This window comes from Anoplopoma fimbria, chromosome 2, assembly GCF_027596085.1.
Source record: "Anoplopoma fimbria isolate UVic2021 breed Golden Eagle Sablefish chromosome 2, Afim_UVic_2022, whole genome shotgun sequence".
Classification (NCBI taxonomy): domain Eukaryota; kingdom Metazoa; phylum Chordata; class Actinopteri; order Perciformes; family Anoplopomatidae; genus Anoplopoma; species Anoplopoma fimbria.
The window spans coordinates 2,852,159-2,870,235 of NC_072450.1; the positions used below are offsets into that span (position 1 = coordinate 2,852,159).

Below are 18,077 nucleotides of genomic sequence, written 5' to 3' on the forward strand. Positions count from 1 at the left end.
CACAGGGTTCCCCTCACATAATAATGGTGGAGATTAATGTGTAAAGGTCCACGTGGAACCCAAATGTTGGTTAAAATAACTTGTGAGTAGTTTTTTCCAACAGATTTTCTCCATTCAGCTTTATTTGTTCAACTTCGTGCCTGCAGCCAATCAAACATCTTAATACCCTAGTGTAGTTAAATCAGGCTATTGTCTTAATCTGATTACTCTGTATTTGTGTGCATGCATGTAAACATAGTTAGTGTATGGCTGCACATTTTTATAATTTTTTTAGCTATAATTTCACTTGATACTTTGATCTTAGTACTCGGTACTTTTCATTTGTCGAATATTTAATTCCCACAGAAGTAAACAAAACGGTGTGGTTATTTTATATAGAATATTTATTTATTGAATTACCAGAATACATGCTATAATGTGATGTATGTTATTATTGAGTTATGAAATGACCCATATTGTGCTAGAATATTTTGTCCATATAAACTATCCTTAAATTATTTCATAACCAAGGAGATAAAAGCATTTGTTGTTACTTTTTAATGTAGTGAAATTCAGGAATAAAAGAAATTGCAACTTTATAATATAATATATTATAATAATATACCTTCTCCCGATATTTAATATTTTGTTTCTAGTTGGCAATCAACCAGGTTTCCCCTCTTTAATCAGTGTTTTAAATAATGACTGGACTCTGGAAACTATTAAACAAACATGGAATATACAAATGAGACAATTTTTTAATCCCCCTAGAAAATGAAGCCTTTTTATTTTTTGTGTATTTATATAATAAATCACCATCATTTACAAACATTGCATCACTGCAGTCAATGAAGCATTAAGATGTCATGAATGATTCTGCTCTTGCTTTGTTTTTTAATTAAATTATTTCTTTATTTGTACAGCCCAATATAACAAACCACACATTTGCCGCAGGGGTCTTTACAATCACTACAGCACACAACATCTTCATTCTTTAGACTCTTGCAATATGGAAACCCCCCCCAAGAAAAACCTTTCAGGGTATGAGTGCATACAGATGAGGAGAGAGCAGCGTAGTGTATCCCCGGCTGTCTTGACTTATAGCAGTGTAACTATAAGCGAGGAGGATTTTCTGCCCCCCGGACTGAAACAGGAAGCTGGTTCCACAGGAGAGGAGCTTTAACAGTCCGGTCTTTGTACAACGCTTCATCTGCAGCTCTCTCTGCTCTCTGATATTTCTAACCTTGCAGCAGCTTGAATGTGGTTTTGCATTATTTGATGTTCATTACTAACCAGATGAACTCATTGTTTGTGTTCTGAGTGGAGAGGGTGGGGCTCTCAAAACTAATTAGAGCAGTTATCCAGTCATCATAGTGGTGAGGACTCACGAGAGGAACTCTTGGTTTATCACGAGAGTGAAGCATTTGGTCGTGATGTTTTCATCCTGCAAACATGACTTGAATATCTGAATACAATGATATATTTATTCCAGTAAATATGACATTAAGATCAACACCAAAACCAGTTCTTCTCAATCCAAAATGTATATTCACAATCATATTCATCATTTCATTAGAAACAGATATATAAATATCAAAACAACTGAGATTGAAAGAGTAGTACGCCTTTTTCTTTAAATCATATGGCTGATTTACTTATTGCATGACAGATTTAATGTTGATTTGTGTTCACAAGATATGAAACCTTATTGATGGAGATAATGAATTGCAAAAGACAGTTGTTTTGTATGATTTAGTCCCATTTAACTACTACAATTCATACTTCAATTCCTGTGTTATTGATCTTCCACGCATATATTGGTTTTCCTCACTTAAATACAGTGTGAAAATGAACTTTCAGAGAATTAAAAAGCACTTGTGTATAGTTAAAATATCATTGTGTTGCAGTGTAGATGTAAGTGGGGAATGATTTGAAAATATTTCCCCTAATTTATCGAAGATTTAAATATCAAAAAATTCAATCAAACAAATAAATAAAAGGAAATGGGTTTCCTTTAAATGTATGCATTTCCTGTGTTATAATTAAAGGACAAATATATGTTAAATATTAAATCTTAAAAAATAAAATTTCATCTTACTTTGTTTGATTTGTTTTTTATTCAGGCATTTCAATCTTCAAAAGAAAAAAAGCAGACTTTAGCAGGTTTATTGTAATGGTTGGCTTAAAACATGTTTTTTTGATTCTTTACCAGGTTGAAAAAACATTCCAGTCTTTAAGAGCACTATGGTATATCTTTAACATAATCAGAAGTAATGTAAAGTCATTAGTAGGTAATGGGCTTATGCAAAAATTGTTTTTTATTATTTTTAAAAACCTGACACTCTCTTCCCAACTCATTGCCCAGGCAGGTAATTTTAGAGGTGTGAGCTCACTGCTCTGACCTCCTCTAATAAGGGTCTGCTGGTCCTCTGGATGTTTCATTATCCAGTACAGGCTCCATGTGTGGCATTTCACCGCGGCCCCCAGAATGTGCCACCTCTCAGCCAGCACCGGGCCTTATAACGGGGCGGCTCGTCCACAACCGTCTGAACTCTGCTGGGATCTAACCGCATGCTGCTCCGCTGGCTAACTAACCTCTCCTTGTGTTTCCCCTTCATGCTCCTGAGGGATCTTCCTCTCTGTTTGTCCCTTTTTTTGTTTTTTTTGTTTCTCAGGCTCACGGAGACAAAGACTGTCTTCTGTTCGGACATCTGTCCGTCTATATTTTCATCTCTGATAAGGTAAGTTCTGCTGTCACGCTGGGCTGTAATGTTCTGATTCTGTGCTACATGTGGTTTGGTTTTTGTGCTGTTTCTCTTGCCGGAAAATAACTAATTACATTTACTCGTTCTGTACTTAAAGAGTGGCTAACCTCCAGACTTTTGGCTGTAGTGCCTCACCCTGGAAATTCAAAAAGACACGCCCCGTCATGTCTATCATCAGCTCAGTGTCTGCAATGCTTTCTAATTCCACCATGATTTCATGCTACAGTTAGATAACCTGAAAAGCACCACATGAGCAGTTGTGATTGGTCTACTTTAACATTTAGCATTTAGACTTTACTGTTTTTAAATAGCTAAATTACCGTTCATGATGGCAGTTACTCTCTCAATTAGTTCATGCTAATTGCAGGGGCTAATGTTAATTGCTAGCATGCTGAATGTAATCATGATTATGGTTAGGTGAGAGTGATGTAAAGGATCTGCTATAGTGACAGGATACAGTAAACACTGTGTGTGTGTGTGTAAACACTGTGTGTGTGTGTGTGTGTGTGTGTGTGTGTGTGTGTGTGTGTGTGTGTGTGTGTGTGTGTGTGTGTGTGTGTGTGTGTGTGTGTGTGGTGATGAAAGCTGCCTCCATACACGTCACCTGGCTTCAGGTTTAATCTGTAAGGGCAAACCGTAGGTATTCACTTGAGTATTTTAATTTTATGCCATGCTTAATACTTCTACTTCATTTCAGAGGCAAATTAATTTTTTTTGTTGCTACATTTACCTGACAGCTGTTGCTTGGCAGATGGAGATTTTCAAAAACATAAGGGGCTATAAAATACAACATATTGTTATACAGTAAATTAAATCACCAAAGCATATTTAAGTTAAGTAAAATGAACTATACCGCTCAGCTACAGTATTAATTACATGTTGCATAGTGAGTACTTTTACTTCGATACTTTAGGTAAATCTAGCTGATAATACTCAGTCTTACTTTTACTCAAATTTTTTGGGGGAATGACGGACTTTACTTTTAAATTGTAGTATAGCTACTGTTTGTTGAAAAGAGAGTTTGTGTTGTTTGTAATGTGTTTGTATGAGGTTCTTCTCCACAGTCAGTGTTTTACTACAGTAGATGGAGTTTGTAGAAACAGACAGGAGAACCAGCACGAGAGCAAATCAATGTTCTGCTGTGGACGTATTTTAGAAACCTGAAAGAATCAATATCAGTTAAAGTGAACGCTATATTTAGAGTATTTTCACCTCTTTACTTTGCTGTCAGACAGACCTTTATGACGGAAACTGAAGCTCTTATCTGTGCTCTCTTCAAATACACCAGACTCCATTGACAAAAACAGTGATTTTACCTCACAGAACACAGGAGTTGCTGGTCTACTGCTTCCTCTTTCTGTTAACTTGTTTGAGAACTAAACCTTTAAAACACCAAAGTCACATCGTAAAACAGTTCCTGACTGTTTAGAGATTTGAAGCTGCTGGTTGTGACGACGAGGAGAGATTTACGTCCTCACAGTTTTACTCAGCATGTGTGTTTCTGACTTGTCAGAGTTGTGACGACAGCGAGAATCGAGTCCTCCTGTTGGCATTTCACTGAAGCTTCAGTTCCAGCTGATCCACACACTGCGGTGGTTTGTAACATGGAAACAAGGCTAATAAAACAGCTGGAGGCCAAGTTCATCCAAGAAAAAGTGAATCACTCCAAAACACTGCATTAACAAACCCTCAGTTGCCATCTGAAGCAACAGATAGTGCAGCATGACGGTCCGACGAGCCGGTAATGTGCTTCACTTTTACCAACAGCAGTCGTTTTATAATCACCATTTCTTTAAACAGCGAGCCTCTCCTTTGGGAAGGACGCACAGCAGCAGCTCTGCCACACAGCTGGTTCTCCTCCTCTGATATACGGCCAGCTGTTGGCAGAGTAACAGCAGGAAAAAAACTCTGTTTATAGATGTTTGAATGCTCCAGGCCCTGATGTGTACCTACAGCTCAGACTCCCACAGTCTCTGCTGGAATGCAGACGTAGCAGAGGAGCTTGATGCTGGTGCAGGCCTCCACCTGCGTGATGTGTAGAAACATGTAGAGGCTGCAGGGAAACTGTTGGTGTACATTAATCAGATTAATGACTGGGAGGATTTTTTCCAGTGGAGCTTATGAGGTCTGGATCTGCCTCTATCCTCTATCCTCTATCCTCTATCCTCTATCCCCCCTCCTTCATCCCCCCCCCTATCCCCCCTATCAGCTGGTCTCTCCCCTCCTCCTCCTCTTCACCCTCCTATTCACTGGTTTGACCCATTTTCGACATAAACAATCAACCAGAATCCTCTTTCTCTCTCTCTCTCTCTCTCTCTCTCTCTCTCTCTCTCTCTCCTGCCATCACCAACCTCTTCATGAACCTCCTTATACACACACACATATCTCAGATTTGTGTATTTGATTTCATATCTCTAAACCTCTTTGTTCTTCCAAAATGAGAAACAATACTTAACCTGAGGAATAAATAGTGAAGTCAATTCTACTGAGCTTTGACTGGGAGTTGACTGAATCAGCTGGTGTTTTTTTTACACATGTTTATTCCCATTAACTTTACAGGAAAGAACCGTAAAGAGTGGTGTTTCGTTGTGGTAGTTTGGTCTACAGATGTGCAGCTGTACATGTTTCTAAAAAGTGTGTAAAACTTCCCCACAGATGACAAACAAGAACATAAAGAATACTGCACTGAGGAATCAGCTTGGATACCCATTGTGGGTCGGGGGTGTGGCGTTATCAGCGGTAACCTCTGTTGAGAATAGTGCGGCGGCAATAAGCTAGCCAAAGGACACACACACATAGCTTCCAGTACTCTACTGGTATCAGTATTGTTCTGTGGGTACAGATATTGGTACTTGCATTGTCATTTTTTAAAACAATAACCAGCTTTAGTTTGGATCCACAGCAGTTGCAATGGATTCACCTTGAGACCCTGAATCAATAGCATCAAAATTCCATATAAACTTCTCAAACCACTCCTGCAGCATCATCCACTTCCCCAAGGTTCAGCTGCTTATTCAAAACAATCCTCGCTTTGCCAATAAACCAATAAATATGCTTCTTCTAGTTGAGCTTTGTGAGACCCCCTTAGTTTCAGTCTGGCAGCATCACCATGAGGTCAGGATGTCTGTTTTGATAGCTGACATGGAAGCTGCAGGAACAGTTGCTACAATCGTTTCATGTTGATCACAGATATAAATGCAGATTTAAAAGTTATTTCTATTTTGTTGTACGTTTTTTGGAAATAAGATAAGATAAGATAAGATAATCCTTTATTAGTCCCGCAGCGGGGACATTAACAGGATTACAGCAGCAAAGAGGATAGTGCAAAACAAGAGACATAGTAAATAAATAAAAAAACCACAAGATCAAATAAGTATTATAAATGAGCAATAAAAAACAGTAGAGAATCCACAGTAATATCATATATACAGACAGAAACTATTATACATATTGTATTGCACAGTGTATTAGTGTATGAACTTGTGCAGCCAATTTCGTGGCACCTTTTCTGTCTACATTTTCCTCCATATGTTTTAAATCCCAGCTTCAAAGCTCTGATTGACTCCTTTTATTTTTTTCCAATCCCGGAAACAACTTTGTTATGTGAGCAGCGATCAGAGGTCTGTAACCAGGCTCAATGTTAGATACTCAAACACTGAGACGGCCACAGCTCAGCACACAGAGACAGCTAGAGGTGTAGGATTCTGTCATTTGATATCTGATGAATTCATTTGTTGGTCTTTTCTCCTTCATTTGTTTGAGCTCGACAAACCAGCTCCACACGTCCTTTAAGCTGTTGCCGAGTTACAGAAACCACATGAGAAGATGCTTTGGCGTGGTCGGACCTCCTCCTCCTCTTTCTCACTGCCCCGCTGTGTTTCAGTCGCTCGTAAACATTTTTCCACACAGAGCTGGAGAGAAACGCTTCTTCGCTCATCCTGAACTGAGTTTGTGTTCTCTTGCGTTTCCCCTCGTCTCATCGTTTCTCCGTCACAAGCTTTGCTCTCGTCTTTCAGCGTTCCTTCCATCACTTTTTGCCTCCTTTCAACGGTTCCTCCTGTTCTCTGTCGGTGAGGCCTGACGGTCGGCTGCCCAGTTTTGGATCAAAGACCAACAACCTGTAGCTCTTAGACACTTCAAGATGGTTCATGGAAAATAAAACCAGGGACCATACTGACACAAACATTGGAGACAAAACAGACCTCGACTAGATTCTGACGTTAGTGAACATTCAACTCACATCACTGATCAGCTGTTTCCAGATAAGACCTCTCTCCATTTTTCTCTCGTAGATGGTTTAATGAACAAGGAGACTAGTTTTGTTTCTGGTTCACAACCTCTACTTCTTCTTCTACTCTGTTTAGTGTTTGCAGATTGCAGCCATGTGGAGCCTATACCGCCAACCTCTGACTAAAGAACGCTGTGGCTGAGTTTATCCGCTCCAAAGTCATCAGCTTTCATTTGTCATCTGACCTCCAGGATGATATGAGGTCATTGGTAGTGTGTGTGTGTGTGTGTGTGTGTGGTGAAACCGAGGGGATTGAACCCAAGTTCATGATCATTGATCGAGGAATGTAAACACCCTCAAAGAACACACGAACACACAGAAAGTCTGACAGAAAAACACGTCCCTCTCACCATGAACAGTTGATGCTCCTATAGCCTGTTAAGAGCCAATGAAGGAATTAATAGCAAGATATTGAATTGGTATTAACAGTTTTTTAAATTCTGTATATATAATATTTCTTCCCAGTTCTTATGTTAGCAGAAATCATCATCTGCAGCGATCTTGGTTGCTCTTTACGTTCTTCCTCTCAAAGCTTCATATTTGATGAACGGTTGTGACTGCGTGGCGTGTCTCAAATCGCTGAAAATCTGTAGTTTAACATAATATTTAGCATTTTAAAGCAATATGACAAGTAATAATACCTGCAAAACTAATGACATTACCATCAGCCTTGTATGTTCAGTGCTAATTAGCAAACTAAAGGCTTCACTTAGATGTTGAACGTGGTAAACGTTATTCCAGCTAAACATTAGCATGTTAGCATTGTCAGTGTGAGAATGTTAGAAATACTCTGAATAGTTTGGGTCTTAAATAAAGCTGTAGGTTTTAAGAATCCGGCCTCGGCTCTGGTAATAGAGTTCTGTCTGAGCATGTTGTAGGAAATCCTGACTGGGTGCCAGTTTATTCTGGGTGCGAGTTCTGTAAAGTACTTTGTGGCGAACAGAAGACTTTTCTATTGATCTTTATTTATTTTGTCAACATCTGCGCACCTCCAGCAGGAATACAGATAATAGAAGTGCAAGCAGCCAAACCTACTGGCTTTCAATGAGCCGCACCCAGATACACACACACACACACACACACACACACACACACACACACACACACACACACACACACACACACACACACACACACACACACACACACACACACACACACACTCCCGTCCTGTAGGATGTAGGAACAGAAATTAGCGATCCGTTGCAAAGTCTTCTCATTCTCTCTCATGTTCCAGCATGCTGGTGGCAGGTATGTCCTCTGCAAGCATACTTACCACTCACCTGTGACACACACACACACACACACACACACACACACACACACACACACACACACACACACACACACACACACACACACACACACACACACACACACACACATACTTGGCCTACCTCCACCTGTCTCTACAGTCTACAGAAAATTAGAGCTCAGCTGTCTGAAGGGGATTAGCTGCAACGTCTGAGAGGTGGTGTTTGGCTGATCTTGAACGCCACTTGTCTCCTCAGACACAACACACACACACACACACACACACACACACACACACACACACACACACACACACACACACACACACACACACACACACGAACAAGACACACCTAGAGATGCCTATTAAACCATATTAAAAGGCTCAACCTGGTGTTAGTGCGTTGGTAAGTTCTGGCTAACTGTATTTAGACTCACTCCCACATTGTTCCCAGCAGAGCTCACCAAGGCTACTGTTGCACACACTGCATCTAATTTAGCACCAGCGTGCTCCCAGTGCACATCTACGGCCACCGCTGTTATTCTGGGAGCCGACTAGCCGTTTCCAGCGAGAGACAAACAACAGGGATCTTCTCTCAGTCCTGTTGGTGGAGAGCAAAGTGCTTTACAGAGGAAGTAGTACTGTAGGTAGAGGCTACTTCTTCTTAAAGGTACACTTAGTAAATTACAGGTTTATTCACATAGTACATAGTTTAGATGTCTGGACACATGATCACTCCCAACTCCTTAAATACTGACGTTAGGTCAGTGCTCCTCGGCGTCTGATACCGATGCACGGAGGCTCTCTTTAGCGTCTTTATGCTCTTTCAAATAACTAAAATGTAAACACACCTGCATCATAATTAGGCGCTCAGATTAACCAGCGTATTATAAAGTGAGAGATAGCAGATGGGTCAAACATAGGCAGGACTTTCACCTAGGTGACCGCTGTTCATGTCAGAGCAGAAACAGTAGAGAGATCAGTTTCCTGTTTCTGTATCAAGAAATGTTAGCCTTGACCCCGCCCCTTTAGGAGACTACAACAGGTCCTGAGTCTATTAACTCTATTAAGTGAACACTGGTTATGAACGATTCTTTCGCTCCATAATAAATATTGCACCCATTTTTCACAAGCCACATATTTTCCATTCATTCTGACACTGAAATGGCATTTTCTTAGTTACAGAAAAAGGTAGGAAATGTATTTAGTTTGAAACCTTTCTCTGTCTCAGCAACAAACTCCCTCAACATTTGTGAACTATCATTGGTGAACGCCCTATATAACTCTTTTCTTTTGTAAAGTTAAATAAGCCTGTTAGCTGTGTAGAGATATATTGTTAGAAAAATAAATACAATATGGAAATAGGGTTAGGGGGTTGTTACAAATATACAAATGTTTGTGCGTCTTCTCTCTGTTGAATGAGATCCTTTGTGTATAAACAGGACAGGCTGGCACGGAAACGGTGTGTGTGTGTGTGTGTGTGTGTGTGTGTGTGTGTGTGTGTGTGTGTGTGTGTGTGTGTGTGTGTGTGTGTGTGTGTGTGTGTGTGTGTGTGTGTGTGTGTGTGTGTGTGTGTGTGTGTGTGTGTGTCAGTGTTTGTTAGACACACACAGTCCGGTTGTGTGCAAAAGAAAAGATTGGCAGCAGATACATTTTATGCTATTTTACTTGTCTGTTTTCTATGTTTGTATTGATGTTAGCGTTTGTTAAGATCTGATTAGTACTTGGAAATATTTAGCATTTCCTCTGTGGCTGAAAGGTCTGTTTATTATTTGCTCAGGAGCTTTCGATCATATCACATGGTCTTCTTCAGCAGATGGAGTTTGCTCTACTTTTCATTGAATAGTAAATGACGATGATTTGAGCACCTAAAGTTAAACAAAACGGGTTCCCTTCTTCAGTTTCAGTAATGTGTCATGTGAGTTTGTTTTGTAGCTTTGCATGCATTAGATTCTATTAGATTCTATTGTTTCTTCTTATTTATGCATTTATTTTGTCTTTTTTTGTCAATCAGTGCCCTTTGAACTGAAATAGATGTGATTGGATTCAGTTTTCTTGATTTCTCTTGTCTGGTTTGAGATAAATGGTGTGATTGTTAATCAGTAATTGGGCTAATTTTCTACCTTGTGAAACCTGCAGCCAGTGATTATAAATTACATTTTAATCTCTCTCTCTCACTCTCTCTCTCTCTCTCTCTCTCTGCAGTATTTTCTGTAGCCGCCATCATTCCGTGCTGTAAGGGCGACCCTGAAATGTCTTCCAACGGAGACCTCAGCGACCTGGGGAGCTCTGACAGCTTCTGGGAGGTACAGTGGAAACACACACAAACTCAAACTCTCACACACACACACACACACACACACACACACACACACACACATTGGATAAAGCCAGGTTCAAAATTCTTGTTTCATTCTGTCGACACATTAGTCAAAGGTTTTTACAGATGGGAATTATAGATATCTCTTTGTATCGCTCCATAAATAAGAAAATACTGTCAACAGCCATAAAGAAAAACAATTTTCTCCATGTTTTTGTAATAAAATGTTGTATAATTCAGGCTATGAATGATATCTGAACAAACCCCTCTGTAGAAACCTTCAAAATATAGATATGAATGAAACTGTAAAGTTTGGTGTATGTAAGAGCTACTGAAGTGGAGATTTATGGATCAGAGTCTGAGAAAAAACTCATTTAGAGAAAACGTCCTTTAAAGATATGTTTAGTTAAATTACATACATGTTGAAGACACTACAGGTGAATAGGGTAAAAAAAATAACTAATAGATATCAACATGAAACTTCACCAGTTGATTACTGACATTAAGACTATTCTTTTTTGTATTACAAGTTATCTTAAATGTTATGTTTAAATATGCAAATGAGGTATTATCTAATGGAAACTTCTGGTGAATTTAGGAGAAATCTACAGACGCAAATAGACAAAGTAGTAAAATAAACACTTAAATGTGTATTTTGGATGTTTTCTTTCCCCCTAGTCTGATAGAAGACATGTTATGGAAGAAAAATAGAATCTAATGTTTTGCCTGTAGTGTCTCGCTTTAAGGAGAAACATGAATTACTTAATCATGCACTAGACTGGTAGCACATAACATCACACTCCAATGGCAGCGAGCTACCGTGGATGCTAACCTGCAGACGTGCTGTTCAGTGTTTTGACCAGGGACACTTGGACATGTGGGCAGGAGGAGCTGAGGGAATGAACCACCCGCCCTGTGATTAGTGGACCTGCTTTATCTGCTGAACAACAGTGTTACAAAATCACTTACTTAACAAACAGAAGATATTTTAATCATTAAACCAGATTAATACAGTATTGAATATAACTCTAAATATGGTCTGTAAAGTAGAGAATCCTCGTCCTGCGTTCCTGATGAGGCTGTTGGAGCAGCCGGAGGTGGTGTTTAGATAAAGACACACACACATAATGAGTCCCTGCTGACTGACTGCAGGCTTCACAGCGCTCCATCTGGAAAAAACTACATACCTTCAACCTTCACCTCACTCTGCGTTCTGTCTGTCCTCTTTCACTCTTTTCATCAAGTCTTTAAATTTAGTCTTGTGTATATCATCACTCGTCTACTAAACATCCTGCTAGCTACACTATTTTTAGCATTTTAAAACATTGAAGTGACAGACCAACTTATATATTGCCAATGCAAAAGTGTCTTAAAAGTCTCATTGCATTCTCTCTAGTGTCCATCAGGGGGCGACTCCTCTGGTTGTATAGAAGTCTATGAGAAAATGACTCTACTTCTCTCTTGATTTATTCCCTCAGTAAACATTGTAAACATGAGTTTATGGTCTCAATCTCTAGTTTCAAGTCTTCTTCAATACAGCATGATGTTCATTTAGTAAATGATGCTCCATTTAGAGTCAAACAGACCATAAAGCAGGGGATGCTTTAGGGCGGGGCTACACACTGATTGACAGGTCGACATCAGAGACGTATCGTCACTCCTCCTCAGTCCATAATATGGTCACTTTGGTTCACTGATTTTGAAAAAAACACCATGGCGACGGCAAAACTCGAGGCATCAAAACAGTCCACGAACCAATTGGTGACTTAATGATGACTATGTCCACTTCTTATGGTTTTAATGTATCTGTGTGTGTTCTTTGCAGCCGGGACACTACAGAAGGACGGTCAGGCGGATAGACGATGGTCACCGTCTGTGTAACGAGATGGTCAGCTGCTTCCAGGAGAGGGCCAAGATAGAGAAGAGTTACTCTCTGCAGCTGAGCGACTGGGCCAAGAGGTGGAGGGGCGTCGTGGAGAAAGGTGAGCGGAAAATAACCGTGTTTAATGGTTTACCTTGAGTGTGTTTCTGATCTCTGCACCTCAGAGATCTGCAAACAAGTCGGTGAATTTAACTGCAACAAATTAATTTAAACGCGAGAAACACTTTTATGGAGCACCACAGAAATCTTTAAAGGAAGACTTGAAGCTTTGCAACATTTATTTGTCCTGTAATTAGCCCAACAGATGGTTTGTTTCACAGAACCATCTGAGGAGCCATCATTGGAAACTCTTTGAAAAGAGGGCAGGCACTGTCAAAAGAAATTGATGGCATGTGATTGGATTAACCATCTGTCAATCAAACCCTTACTGAAGCCAGTAGGGAGAGGAGTGAAAACATATTTTCCATCGAGTAAAAGACCTTCAGTGGCATTCTCTGCTCTTCTTTCAATGATGGCAAAACTACTTCTGTTGCATCAGCTATGCTAACCTCTTCAGGAGCGGTTCTGAAAAGTTAAGCCAATGTTGAAGTTTCTTAAAGCTGCATTCTCTCTCCTGTCCACCAGGGGGCGACTCCTCTGGTTGTATAGAAGTCTATGAGAAAATGACTCTACTTCTCTCTTGATTTATTCCCTCAGTAAACATTGTAAACATGAGTTTATGGTCTCAATCTCTAGTTTCAAGTCTTCTTCAATACAGCATGATGTTCATTTAGTAAATGATGCTCCATTTAGAGTCAAACAGACCATAAAGCAGGGGATGCTTTAGGGCGGGGCTACACACTGATTGACACCAGAGTCTCTACGTCAATCCTCCTCTGTCCAAATATAGTAACTTCTGTTCATTGGTTGCAACAAAACAAGATGGCGACGGCTAAAAGGCTGAACTCAAGGCTTCAAAACTGCAGTCCACAAACCAATGGATGACGATGATTATGTCCACTTCTTATATACAGTCTGTGGTTGGAGCATACTAAGGTTTCAGAGATATTTGTATGGCAAAAGACTAATTTATTCAGTTTTCAGCTTTATTGATTTACCCAAGAACATGCACCAACAAACCAACCAGCTATAACGATTGATCCGTCCGTTAATATGTCTCCTCCCTCCTCACCTTTCCCTTCAGGCCCTCAGTACGGGACGCTGGAGAAAGCCTGGCACGCCTTTATGCAGGCGGCCGATCGGCTCAGCGAGCTGCACCTGGATCTGCGTGAGCGGCTGGCGGGCGAGGACAGCCAGAAGGTGCGCGACTGGCAGAAGGACGCCTTCCACAAGCAGATGATCGGAGGCTTCAGGGAGACCAAGGACGCAGACGACGGCTTCAGAAAAGCACAGAAACCCTGGGTCCGCAAACTGAAGGAGGTGAGGATGGTTTCATCTCTAAAATATATTTTATATTGCTGTGAAAACATCTCCTTCAAGCAACTGGATTTATTAAAAACTACATTTTACAAGATTACATTTGAAGACATTGTGATTGCGTTACAATTAACCCTTGCTTAATACTCATTTTACTGAGTAGAGCTTGAACACACCACACAAGTCAACACAACCTCTGTTAACGTAGCCTTTGATCTCCACGCTGTTGGCAGGAAAGTCTGTCACTGAAATAGCTCTGAACAGCATGATGGGAATAAATTACAATATAATAATAGTGTCTGACTAAGGTGTTCCAAATGATTCAAAGGTTGTTCCTCTGCAGATTATTTTGGACTTACAGTTGTCACAAAGTGTGACTTTTATGTCTTCTTCACACGGTTATTGTCTGTGTCGACCAGCCAATGCACGATACACAGGTGTAAATGTTACCTGCAAAAAAATCAGAAACATAAAACTGTATCTGTGTCGGTATTGGTGTCAAGGTGGATGCCAGTAAGAAGAGCTACCATCAGGTCAGGAAGGAGGAGTGGACGGCGCTTAACAGAGAAACGCACGCCAAGGCCGACCCGACAAAGTCACAGGAGGAAGTCCGCAAGTTCACGACCCGGGCAGAGCGCTGCAGCGAGGAGGCCGAGAAAGTATGAAGCTCACACACACACACACACACACACACACACACACACACACACACACACACACACACACACACACACACACACACACACACATAGTCCCATGCGTAGCTCCACATGTACCAGTCGGGGTGTGTCAGCGAGTCCAGAAAAACATACCTGTGTGTGTTTTTGAGTTATGGAACATGACCGGGCTTGTCTCCACTGTTCTCCGCACACAAACCCAACATATGGGAGAGAGAGCTGCAGGTCCTGGAAACATAAATGATCAACTGAAAACATGGAAAAGGCAGAAAGTAGATGGAGTTATAAGAAACAGACAAGAGTACCAACACAGGAGAGAATCAATATTCTGCTGTGGACGTATTTAAGACACCTAAAAGACTCAATATCAGTTTAAGTGAACGCCATATTTAGAATAGTTTCACCTCTTTATCTTGATGTCAGACAGCTCTCTCTGACGGGAACTGAAGCCGTTATCTACATCTATGATCTCGTCAAAGTCACCAGCCTTCATTCACAAAAACAGGAATTCTACTTCACAGAAGACTGGAGTTTACGGTTTACCGCTGCCTCCATCTGTTAGTTAGTTTGTGTTATTATTTGACACTTCTGACTAGGAACTAGCCCTTTAAAACACAAAAATAATAATGTAAGACATTGTTTATAAAGCACATTTCAGCAACGGGCAATTCAAAGCGCTTTACATAAAACATCACAAGCAAATCGAGACAAAATGCGAAAGAAACGCACCACAAAAGGACATTTAAATACAGGTAAAAAACATAATTTAGGAGATAAGAGAATAGAAAATAAAAATAAGCCAAAATTGAATATGACAAGTATAAAATACAAGAATAAAAGTAACAGTGTAGTGTAAGAAATTACTTAATAAGAAGTCATGATTTTAAAAGAAGTGAAAGTTGCTGAGCACTTCTTCTCCATGTTTAGCTTCTGGGGACAGAAAACTGGACCACCTGCATTGATCCATAATGTAGCAGAAGATCAGGAATAAACCAATCAGTGCTTCACAAAGCAACAGTCACTTCTTTGACAGACATGAAGCCGTCGTAAAGACCTCAGAAATGTGATCTTTGTCTTAATGGGATTGGAATCAGCTACCACACTGACTAAGAATAAGTGCTGCATACAAACCAGTTTAACAGCTTGTAAACATCCCAACTATCCCTTTTACAAGGAAATGAAATCCAATACATGACGACTCATTTGTAGAGTTTGGGGAAATACCTGAGAAAGTACCCGAACCTGACTCATTTGTCAGAACACACAACAAACATTAGAGCAGCAACCTGTTGGTCTGCTACTGTTCTTCTTTGTTGGGTTCAGAGTATATCACAAAACATTTCAGTAGATCATGAGGTGAAAGTGTATCAGTGCTAATTCAAATCAATCACTTCCGGCTGCTATTCCTCCACATTCCTCCCATCAGTGAATCACATGGAGGCTTTTATTGTGAAGCAGCTACAACAGATGTGTCGTTAGCTCTAACTTTGAGGAAACAATAAGTTTTGTTTTCACTGGATTAGTTTTGAATAGTGTAGGGAGGAGTAGTAGAAGAAGAAGATCCGCCACACTGAGCAGGTTGTGTGTAAAGCTGCAGACGACTGACTCTCACTGCCGTTAGAGTGAACCACCACACCTTCAACACGTCCTCCAGGTGAAACAACGCTCAGCATTCCATTTTGATGGAGAACCGCTCGAGCTGTGTGCATAACAGAATCTGACTGTTTGCTCGCAGCGTGGCATGTTCACTCAGATGAGTATGTGTTGGAACTTGGTTGTGTAAATCTGATTGGTGTAATATGTAAATATATTCTGAAATTCAGCTGCAGCTAATCTGAAGCTCGACAGCCAAATCAACTCGATCAAAGTTCTGTTCTTTGAAGAACCACATTTCCTCCTTTTCTTATTGCAGCTCTACGAGGAAACACAAAGAAGGAATTTGATACTAAAAAGGCTGTAATCCTTTGAAAGAAACCAACTTAATGTGTGTAACTCAGACTGCTGAAGCCTCATTTTAGGTTCAGCTGAACTTATGGACATATTTTAACACTGAACAAAGACTTAAGAAGGGAACTCTACACGGTCAGTTAGAACAGGAGGGATGATACAGCGACAAATAACTGATTCATATGGTTAGTGTTGTTTGCGATTATGCTTCTTAAATACTCATGTTTATTTCATTTATAAAACACTTTATAAGCAAACAGGTTTTCACCAAAAGTCTTCACTGAGACATAGATTTATATAACCTTACGCATACCAGCATTATCAAGCATTCTTACATTTGAGAGAGGAGTTAAAACATTTGACTCACTGATATGGAGATTGGTTAGGTTGTGCTGCTAGGTTGGGTTGAAAAACACCAACACAGGAGCCCATGTGCACTTAAAAACTGTTTTCTTTTCAATGTGAAACAGAGGATTTAGCAAAAACTCCTTCTAAGGACATACCAAGATGTTAATTCAAAACCACTCAGTGCGCAGTACGTCACTTCACATCCGGTATTAGAATACGTCTTGTGATCCAATTTCAATTCCACACTATATATGCAAATGATCTAGTACATTATTTCTGTTTTCATAGATAAAATGGCGGTAGGAGGCAGCAATGCATTTCATGTGTCCAGTCTGCAGGAAATTATAAGAAGAAGAAGAAATGAAAATGTTATAGTCATTGGCTCGTTCCAGGCAAACAAAATCTCCTAAAATGTTTGTAATATATCTTTACAGGCTTTTCAAATTTGTCAGATGTCGTCGAACGTTGCCCAATAAATGACTCCTTACATGGAACCACTGATGGGCACATTCGATTCCTTCATCGCTCTGATCGTATGTTGACAAAGGGTTGTGCAGTAGCTAAGTGTGTGTGTGTGTGTGTGTGTGTGTGTGTGTGTGTTTTGCAGGTGAAGCAGCGCTACATGAAGGCCCTGGAGGAGCTGAACCGCTGTAACCCCCGCTACATGGAGGACATGGAGCAGGTGTTCGACCTCACCCAGGAGGCCGAGCGCAAGAGGCTGCGCTTCTTTAAAGACGTCCTGCTGGACATCCACACACACCTGGACCTGTCCTCCAAAGACGGGTAGGACACACACACACACACACACACACACACACACACACACACACACACACACACACACACACACACACACACACACACACACACACGTACATACACACACATACACATACATACATCCTGAAAATAGAGTGATTTGGTGATTCATGATCTGTGACTCAGAACGAAGTTATGCAGAACTGTGGAGGTTTAAGTGTGTGTGTGTGTGTGTGTGTGTGTGTGTGTGTGTGTGTGTGTGTGTGTGTGTGTGTGTGTGTGTGTGTGTGTGTGTGTGTGTGTGTGTGTGTGTGTGTGTGTGTGTGTGTGTGTGTGTGTGTGTACATAAGAGTTAATAGAAAACTCCCAGTGTTGTCCATTAACCATTGACCTCTCATTCTATTTAAACAAGCCACCGTTACCACGGTAACCACGATTGGT

The 18,077-nt window shown here is 40.5% G+C and overlaps 1 protein-coding gene across 2 annotated transcripts in view; it reads left to right on the forward strand.

Moving 5' to 3' along the window:
* Positions 1-2,654: 2,654 nt before the first annotated feature.
* pacsin3 (protein kinase C and casein kinase substrate in neurons 3) overlaps positions 2,655-18,077 on the forward strand; it is a 27,624-nt gene continuing 12,201 nt past the window's right edge. The window contains exons 1-6 of one of the 2 annotated variants that reach the window (XM_054608208.1): positions 2,655-2,720; positions 10,493-10,593; positions 12,433-12,589; positions 13,673-13,908; positions 14,409-14,564; positions 17,485-17,660. In XM_054608208.1, the coding sequence (XP_054464183.1) occupies positions 10,540-10,593; positions 12,433-12,589; positions 13,673-13,908; positions 14,409-14,564; positions 17,485-17,660 (779 nt within the window). In that variant the 5' untranslated portion in view covers positions 2,655-2,720; positions 10,493-10,539. Of the gene's footprint in view, positions 2,721-7,216; positions 7,235-10,492; positions 10,594-12,432; positions 12,590-13,672; positions 13,909-14,408; positions 14,565-17,484; positions 17,661-18,077 lie in introns of those variants that run through there. The other variant, XM_054608216.1, reaches the window with a different exon arrangement.